This window comes from Diadema setosum, chromosome 19, assembly GCF_964275005.1.
Source record: "Diadema setosum chromosome 19, eeDiaSeto1, whole genome shotgun sequence".
In the NCBI taxonomy this organism is placed as follows: domain Eukaryota; kingdom Metazoa; phylum Echinodermata; class Echinoidea; order Diadematoida; family Diadematidae; genus Diadema; species Diadema setosum.
The window spans coordinates 23,710,416-23,720,511 of NC_092703.1; the positions used below are offsets into that span (position 1 = coordinate 23,710,416).

Below are 10,096 nucleotides of genomic sequence, written 5' to 3' on the forward strand. Positions count from 1 at the left end.
GCTCCTAAATCCACACTGGCTCTCAGAAACCACGTCGTCCAGCAGATGGTGTGAGATGCGGTTTAGAACAACACGGGCCATAATCTTTCCTGCGATGCTCAATAGTGATATGCCCCGGTGGTTGTCACATGAAGCTCTGTCCCCTTTGTTCTTGTACAGATGCACAATGTTGGCATCCTTGAAGTCCTGCGGCACCGATCCTTCTTCCCAGAATTGCTGTATCAGCTCGGTCAGCTTGATGGCAATGGCGGCACCTCCCTCTTTGAAGATCTCTGGGGGTTCCGTCAGGACCAGGTGCTTTCCCCGCATGTAGTTGCTTGATTGCCTTCAGGGTTTCTGCCAACATTGGGGGGTCATCAAGGAAGGCCAGGACTGAGCGCTGTGGCATATCTTGAATGGCCTGCTGGTCAATCTGAGAAGGTCTGTTTAGTAGCTGGCTGAAGTGTTCACTCCAGCGCTGTATGATGTTGCTTTTCTCAGTAAGCAGGGTTCCATTGGCAGAGCGCACAGGTGCCATTGCATTTGGCGTGGAGCCATACACATCCTTCAGGCTGGCAAAGAATTTCTTTGAGTTGTGCTCGTCTGCGTACTGCTGTAGTTCTGCAGCCTTGTTCTCCCACCACTTGTCTTTCATCTGTCGCAGCTCGGTCTGCACCTTTCCTCTGATGTTCTTGAGGCGGTCACGCTTCGCTTGGGAGTCTTTGTCATTGAGCCAGGCTGTAAAGGCTTCTTTCTTCTCCTGGAGGAGGGTGGTGATCTCCTTGTTGTTGTCGAACCAGTCTTGGTGTTTCCTTGTCATGTATCCAAGAGTCAGACTGGCAGAGTCATACACCACATCCCGGAAGTTGGCCCAGGCCTTCTCGTAGTCTTCCTCTGCTGGTAGATGTTCAAGCTGGTTTGCAAGGTTGGTGATGAGGGCTTCTTTTGTGTTTGGTTCATTTAGCTTCTGGACATCCATTTTCTTTTTAACGTCAGATTTCTGACGTCTATGCCTGCTGGCAATGGAAAAGGACAGTTTGCACCTCAGCAGCAGGTGGTCTGTCCAGCAGTCAGCTCCCCTCATTGCTCTTGTGATGCGAACATCCTGGATGTCACGGCGCCTGATGATCACATAATCAATCAAGTGCCAGTGCTTGGATCTTGGGTGCATCCAGGTAGTTTTGTGGATGTCTGGCAGTTGGAACAGGGTATTGGTGATGGTGAGTCCATGTTCAGCACAGAGGGTGAGTAGCAGTTGGCCGTTGGTGTTCTCATGGCCAATGCCATGTGGCCCAATGACATCTGGCCAAGACTGGGCATCTCTACCCACCCGGGCATTGAAGTCCCCTAGTATCAGCAGCTTGTCGTCTTTAGGAACTGACCGAAGCACTTTGGAGAGGTTCTGATAGAACAGCTCTTTCTCCTCCAGAGTATAGGTCATGGTGGGGGCGTACACACTGATGAGTGACAAGTGCGTCTTGCCATGGAGAGGGATTCTCATCACCATCAGGCGGTCGCTGATACCCCTTGGGAGGGACCCCAGGTTCTTGACGAGGGTGGTGCGAATGGCAAAACCAACTCCTGCCTCCCTGCGTTCATTTAATGCCTTTCCCGACCAGAAGAAAGTGTATCCAGCTCCAGCCTCGGTGATCTCCCCAGTGTCTGCAAGGCGTGTCTCGCTGAGGGCAGCAATATCGATGCTGTATCTCAGCAGTTCTCGACCCACAAGTGCTGTTCGACGTTCTGGTCTGTCACAGTTTTGGTTATCCATGAGTGTCCTGATGTTCCAGGCTCCAACACATAAGGTGCTTTTCCGGCGGGATGATTTTGAGTTCGTCTTTCGTGTTTCTCTTGTATTTCGACCGCGTGGTAGATGTCCAGTCAGCTGCGGTATGCTGACAGGATGGAGATGAGGCAAGTTTTTTTTTAGGTCACCTTTTCTAGACCCTTCCCCATGAGGGGGGAGCAGTGCTGTCCCTGAAGAGGGCTGCTCCGTCGTCAGAGTGGCTGCCGAACTATGCCCTTGCCCCGGTAGGCTGTAGGACGACCATCCTTGCCCTGACCGCCTGAGTGTAGGTCCATGGCTAGCAGCTCCCAGCGCCATCTTGCACCTGCTACCGTCGCCACTCGCCCATCGCCTCAGGACTTGGGAGAAGAAGAGAAGAGATGGAGGGTGGAGTCACTGAATCCTGGGCGAGAAGAACTGTGGAGGCCTTGGGTTGCCCAAGCCCAGGACCCCCCTCTCGGTCCAGCTGATCTAGCCAGGAGGGACGCAGGGCGACACATCCTAGCCACAACTGGACTGCAGGAGCTGCCTGAGAGGTGATGAAGCTGCAACACCTAACCGCCTTAGGGGCTCCGCTCCGGATTTGGATAAGGTTTACTCCCTAGCCTTTGATTAACCAAAAAAACTGCCCGCAAGGCAGCGGGAGGCTCGTGGAGGGCGGGGACGTCTCTCTACCCGTACAGGACCAGAAGGACCTGCCCACTGCCCAAAATCTCTTAATTAATTGGCGTTTACAGGCATGGTCCAGACCAATGATGGGGATCCCTTTTTTTCAGAATAATGCATTCTGGTCGGTAGGCCAATCGGATATGAAGAATCTTTTCAGGCGTTCATATGGTTTTTATTACAGACTATGTTAACGGAGAGGCTTTTCATTGCCCTCATTGCACTTTCCATCGCCTAATTGATTAAAGGACAAGTTCACCTTCATAAACATATGGATTGAGAGAATGTAGCAATATTAGTAGAACACATCTTTGAAAGTTTGGTTTTAATAATAACCAACTTCACCTGACAACAACCATTTAAACGTCTTATCAGTCACTCAATCAATGTCTTAAAGGACAAGTCCACCTTCATAAACATACGGATTGAGAGAATGCAACAATATTAGTAGAACACATCAGTGAAAGTTTGAGGAAAATTGGACAATCGATGCAAAAGTTATGAATTGTTAAAATTTTTGTGTTGGAACCGCTGGATGAGGAGACTACTACAGCTTGTGAGTCATATGCGTACAACAGTATAAAGAAAATGTAACAGAAAATTCAACACATTTTCACTTTTTCGCATAATAAAAGAGCACTTGACTTGCCTCTTTCTAAAGGCAGGGGGAATAATATTACCCATATCATTTGTCGGTAACGAGTAAGGGGAATGTGTAATTTTTATCAAAAGATGGAATTTTGTGAAATTCTCTTTATATTTTCCTTATATTGTTGTACGCATGTGACAGATAAAGTTATTCATACACTGCAGAAGTCTTCTCATCCAGCGGTTACTGCACAAAAACTTCAAAAATTCATAACTTTTGAACGGACTGTCTGATTTTCTTCAAACTTTCAAAGATGTGTTCTACTAATATTGCTACATTCTCTCAATCCATATGTTTATGAAGGTGAACTTGTCCTTTAATCAATTAGGCGATGGAAAGTGCAATGAGGGCAATGAAAAGCCTCTCCGTTAACATAGTCTGTAAGTGATAAAAACCATATGAACGCCTGAAAAGATTCTTCATATCCGATTGGCCTACCGACCAGAATGCATTATTCTGAAAAAAAGGGATCCCCATCATTGGTCTGGACCATGCCTGTAAACACCAATTGTGTTTTATAAAACATATATTGCACGGTGTCACAGCAGTTCATACCTTTCACCTCGCAATAGACTTATGGCATTCCTTACCAATTCAGTTTATTTATACCAAAGTTTCCATCATCCTCGCGTCACTCTGCTTCAACAGACACACGAATTATTACTTTTATGTATCTGTTTATGTTACTGTTAACTGTGATGCTCAAGTGCCAGATCACATCAATATCCAAGATAAAGAGATCAATATTCAAGATAAAGAGTAATCCAGAAACTAATACATTATATGCAGGTATACTCATCAATTCGCCAAACCATAATTCGTACAAATGCGATGCAAGGACAGAATTTAGAAATAGTTATCGATATGCGCTTTACTTCAAGTTTACGCTAAGCCTTTAAAAATGTGACATGTTTATCAAAACATGGGCTTTATTTATTAAGTGCTTTTGAACATTAAAATTACATGATATTCATAGTGTTTTCAGGGTTATTTCTGCCAATGAAATAAAAGAATAATATAAGTTATATGTTGTAAAAAAAAGTTAAAGAAATGTTGTCATTATATGTACAAGTGCAGTAGGCCACTGTTGGTCGATAACCAAATTATTATTCTGTTTTGTATTTAAAAAATTATTTGTAAATGTGACTTTCTGAATATGTGTATGAATAAAGCACCCTGTGGAAGGGAACAAATGTTTATCAAAACAAATTACTCGTTGCAATAATCATTCTTTAATTGCTGAATAGATCGATCAATAAACTATTTATAGGCAACAGTCCATTCATTCATTATACAGCGCATGTGAGAATCATTCGGCGGGATGCTAGTATTTACAGCAATCAATCATGTTTAATGACTGAATACACCAATCAAACGGTCATTATAGGCAACATTCTAGTAATTCAGTGCAGTGTATGTGAGACTCATTCGGCGGGAAATCAGTATTTACAATAATCAATTGTTACATTGCTGAAAAGATCAATCAAACGCTCACTGAGGCAACAGTCCAGTCATACAGTATCGTGCAAGGAGAGTCACTGTACAGGAAGGTAGTATGTACAGTAAGTGTGGGTTGGAAGGTTACAGCTCGTTATTCCGAAGGTTCGTTATTCCGAAGGCTCTTTATTCCTAAGATTCGTTATTCCGAAGGTTCATAGTTCCGAATTTCATTTTCGGATTAACCAATCTTCGGAATAACGAACCTTTGGAATAACGCCACAAATTTTCGGATTAACGAACCCTTTTTCATTTTCGGATTAACGAACCTCTAGGTATAGGGAATTGCGTGTTTCGGATTAACGACCCTTCGGAATAATTACCCTTCGGAATAGCGAACTTTCGGAATAACGAACAGCACCCGTTGTATTCTCCCCCCCCCCCTTTTTTTTTTTTTTTTTTTTTTGTTGCCTCTCACTTAAAAGAAAGCAATTTCGTATCCTCTCACTCCATATTTTTGTCATTATGCGGAGCTTCAGTTTCAGTATATTAAGTTTTAGTTTTATTGTTTATACCATTATGGCGTATGCATTGTTGTTCTTGTGTATTCAATTAACGCTTTACTATCATGTTATTCATTTTGGGGGCCTAATTAGTATATGAGCGTTGCTTTTGATTTACGCTCACCCACTTTGGTTCTTACCACGACCATTTATTTATCATAATTTTGTTGCATATGTTATCAAAATGTGTGTCTTGATTACTTTTTGTACGTCGAAAAGACAAATGGTTATTTTGTCATCACTGTACGTCATAGTTATAGTTATTATTTGTTCCTGTGAACACAAAGTAGAAATAAATCAAACACAATCAATCACTCAATCATTGTAATTAATCATTTTTTTTTTTTTTTTGGCGAAATGTGCATTCTTAGTTTAAGTGAATAACTGATCTACAAAGACATGACCGTAACTATAGAGCCTGTCCTGCTGGCGAGTATAGGGTCAGCTTGAACAAAACTGCATTAGATTATTCATTAATAATATATACATTTTCACCCATTACGTGTATAAAACAGTTTTATATGAATATATATAGAGCTCGACACAACTGTGACCCGGTGGTCCGCGCTACTAAATACTGGTGTATAGCCTAGTGTCATTTTAATATGTATCTCTTTTGAGCCACCAAAATTAAGCAACATATTGTTTTATTGATTTGATATTTTTTCAAATATTCCATCCAAAGTGTGCAGCAGATCGTTGAAATTCATTCCGAAAATGCAAAATCTCCCTCTTGTTGTGTAGGGGGATACCCCTTTTATAGCCTCCTCCGGAGAAGGCTTTTGAAGGAGGTATCGCAGAATTCTCGGTCGCTGCGCTACGTAATTATTTTAACATTATTTGAGCTGGAAAGGAGGTCACCCAAAAATACAAGAATATTGTTTGTTTGTTCATTCCTTGCAATTTACAATCGCCAACGTATCGTCTTAACTAAATTTTCCAAATATGTATACCATCAAACGTGTACACCAGATGGTCGAATTTATATTCTGAACATGAAAAGCTCCCTCGTGGGAAAGAGGAGATTTCCCCCTCCCAAACCCTCCTCCTGCTCAGTTGCTCTTTAAATTATGCTCCCCAAAGTGTTTCTCCTATTATTGAACATATCCCCTACTCCTTGAAAACATTCCCTCCTTCTGCCACTACCCTCCCAGACTTTAGCCGCTCAATCACATCACTCCCAAAGGTTATTTTTACCAATTTTATCGCATCCCACCCACTACCCCCCCCCCCCCCACCCAAAAGAAAAAAAAAATAGTTGCGGAGTTGATTTCTTTTACTATTCCCGACGGCAGAATCTCTTCTGAAAGGCCAGCACCCTGATGAATCCCTTACGAAAGTGAACATTGGTGGCAGCATACAGGAATGGGTTTATCAAGGAATTACCAAATAGAACCATGTCACTGTAGAATTTCACAGATTCTTCGTCGCACGAGGCACAGATGAAGGAAATGGAATTATATGTCGCCACTGATAACCAGGAGAGAAGATAGAAAGTGACTAAAACGGCGAGTAAAACGTAAGCCTTCAGATACCGTCTCAGCCCCCTTCCAGTCTCTTGATCTCTCACGTGCTCTTCGCCTTGACTGGGAGCGCTTCTGGAATTGTCGTTTCCTCGACTAGAGACCGTCCGTGTCGCCGGTCTTGGTGGCGCCTTTCTCCGAGGATCCCTTGGACCTTCCGCGTCACGTTCCAGTTCAATGGAGTAGACGGGACTTAGAGACTTGTCTTTCAACTCGACCAATGCATGGACTCTCCGGTTCTCTACTGAGCGAAGATACAGCTTCCTGGTGAGGTTGACGCACAGCGCGACCAGGGTGGCACATGGCAAGGCACAGTAGGCAATCCCAAGGAAGATAGTAAAGCCAAGACTTGCACGGAATTCTCCTGCGCAGTCGTTCTCATAGTTTATATTTCGTGTTTGGGTCATCACGGGCCACACGAAGACCACGAAAATGAAAAAGGCCAAGACAACTATCCAGCTGATCACCAGAGCAATTGTCACATTCACGTGTCCCAGCAAACTTCGATGTTTTATCTGTTTTGCTATGGCCAGGCGTCGCTGCAGAGTAAGGCAAATTATAATCACAGCGTGCATCGAGGTGATCCAATACACTACAGTGAGATATATCTTGCACATTACTTCACCGAATATCCATTTTCCTTTGATGTTCTCGGTGACCTGTAAGGGCAGTATCCAGCATCCGACTACGAAATCCGCCACGGCAAGATGGAAAATGATTAGGTTCGGAACGTGCTTTCTCACCGTTTGATGTCGTAGGTATGTCAGTAGCACGACACTGTTTGCGATGACGATTCCGGCGGCTAAAAAAGTAAGACTAACAACACGAAATACGGGGACATCTCCCGACGCTCCAACACCTTTGCTTGACAGAGAGCTGTTATACATTATGTTATATCCAACCAGACGTGTGACACATCCACAAGTCTTCAGAATGCAACTTTGGGCTCCAGCCTAACTTAACACAGCCCTGTATATGTGCACAGCACTCTTCACACGACGTCTAGTCGGTGTAGGCTCTACAGCCTGAACAGGAAAACACACCAAGAAATATTGTGAGAGAAAACGCTGTGTTCGTTTGGACATTGAGGAGCGAGCCGCGATTTGCTGTAATCTGCATTGACCTATTTTACTACCATCGCAGTAGTTACTGAAATCAAGAAACTAGATTATAGATCCTCAGATATTATGCGACACAATATGATAAGTACGTTCAATTAACTGACGAGCCCCATCACACGCATAATAGAAATTTACGCACACACACACACACACACACACACTCACACAGACACACACACCACATACATAATGGAAACAAAATCTGACAGCAAGTTCGTGTGGTCTTTTACGACACGCAGTTTATCATTTATTTTCCTTTCAGAAACAATGAGAACAATGTTTCGCGTTCCTCTTTTCCTGATACACATGTATATATTCAGGCACTAATGTTTGAATCCAAACCACGATGACGCTATTTAGCTTCATGAATAGATAAAATCAGACAAATCCCATCTGAAATGCAGGGGCGTCGCCACCCTTTTTTCAAGGGGGGCGCGTTTTGACGCGAATGTAACGAGAATTTTTTTTTTTTTTTTTTTTTGGACAGACATTTGGAATATATAGGAAGCTCTCAATCCCTATAGACTTTAACTGTTTTTGAGGGAAACCAAGCAGGGAAAGGGCACCGGTGTAGCTAGGATTTCATCGAGGGGGGGGGGGGGGGGTTAGTATGCGAGGGAGCGAGCAAGGGGGGGGGTGTGGAAGTGCCTGTTGTTCCCCCCCCCCCTCCCACGGTAAGAACTTTTTGCATTTTGATGTTGTAAATGGTGCAATTTGATGCAGGCTTTTTGCGTGTTTTTATCGACTTGAAACAGTCCCACTTGTTTAAGGTAGCAGTACACTTTGATGGAATTTGTTGTTGAACAATGTGCCTATAAACTATATCATTTCAATAAACTTCTTGTATTGATTCTTACACTGTCATGAACGTACAATGTCATGAACGCGACCGATCCCTAGCAAGCGGAGAGAGCGAGGGGGGATTTGATGCATGTTTTGTTTGTTTATCGACTTGAAACAGTCCCACTTGTTTAAAGTAAAGCAGTATATTTTGATGTAGATTAATATCGAACAATTTGCCTATAAGATAGTATCATCCAAATAAACTTCCTGTTTTAATATTTACACTGAATATCATGAACGCGGCCAAGCAAGAGCGAGAGGAGTGAGCGAGGGGGAGGATGTGGGAGGGAGTGTCCCCCTCCCACGGTGAGCACTTTTTGCATTTTGATGTTGTAAATGGTGCAATTTGATGCAGGTATTTTGCGTGTTTTATTGACTTGAAACAGTCCCACTTGTTTAAGGTATCAGTACATTTTGAAGTAAATAATGTTATTGAACAATTTGCCTGTATAACGATTACATGCGAGCGAGCGGAGCGAGCGAGCTTGAAAATTTTGACATTTTACAGTCCCAAAACTGCCGTTTGTAGCCATATTTTTTTGCTTTGGAAATTAAGGGGGGGGGGGCGCACCGGGCGCAACTGCCAGAAATTACTGGCAGCAACATCTGGAGAAAGGCACAACAATAAATGCGAGCGAGCGGAGCGAGCGAGCATGAACATTTTCACATTTTACAGTAAAAAAAAAAAAAACACCCTGCCGTTTGTTGCTATATTTTTTAGCTTTGAAATTTAAGGGGGCGCATCGGGCGCAACTCCTAACAATTGAATGGCAGCAATATCAGGAGAGCATAACGATTACATGCGAGCGAGCGGAGCGAGCGAGCTTGAAAATTTTACATTTTACAGTCCAAAAACTGCCGTTCTTAGCCATATTTTTTTGCTTTGGAAATTAAGAGGGGTGGAGCGCATGCCACCGGGCGCAACTGCTGGCAATTACTGGCAGCAACATCAGGTGAATTGCATAACGATTCAATGCGAGCGAGCGAAGAGAGCGAGCTTGAAAATTTTGACATTTTACAGTAGAAAAACTGCCGTGTGTAGCTATATTTTTTCGCTTTGGAAATTAAGGGGGGGGGGGGCGCACCGGGCGCAGTAGTGCAGACAATTACTGGCAGTAACATCAGGGGGACTGCATAAAGATTAAATGCGAGTGAGCTTGAAAATTTTGACATTTTACAGTCCAAAAACTGCCGTTTGAAGCTACATCTTGTTTGCTTTCGAAATTAAGGGGGGCGCACCGGGCGCAACTGCTGGCAATTTACTTTATATACTGGCAGCAATATCTGGAGAATTTAAATGCGAGCGAGCGGAGCGAGCGAGTTTGAAAATTGTGACATTTTACAGTAAAAAACTGCCGTTTGTAGCTATATTTTTATTTTTTTTTATTTTTTATTTTTTGCAGTAAAGGGGGGGGGGGCGCACCGGGTGATGCTGCCGGCAATTACTGGCAGCAACTTCACAGTCAGTCGTCACGGCGTGCGAATCTCGCACAGAGCGCGGAGGACGTAATATGCACGCTCGGAGCGGT

General features: G+C 43.5%; 1 protein-coding gene across 1 annotated transcript; it reads right to left on the reverse strand.

Annotated features, from left to right (window-relative positions):
• Nucleotides 1–327: 327 nt before the first annotated feature.
• Nucleotides 328–2,083, reverse strand: LOC140242357 (craniofacial development protein 2-like). Its single transcript, XM_072322093.1, has 2 exons — nucleotides 374–2,083; nucleotides 328–336 (listed from the first exon to the last, which is right to left on the reverse strand). Exons 1-2 carry the CDS (start codon nucleotides 2,081–2,083, stop codon nucleotides 328–330), a joined length of 1,719 nt encoding a protein of 572 aa, XP_072178194.1.
• Between the last annotated feature and the right edge of the window lie 8,013 nt (nucleotides 2,084–10,096).

Bases quoted from the DNA above. Each gene is read 5' to 3' on its own strand.
- LOC140242357 (XM_072322093.1), bottom strand. From the start codon at position 2,083: ATGGCGCTGGGAGCTGCTAGCCATGGACCTACACTCAGGCGGTCAGGG.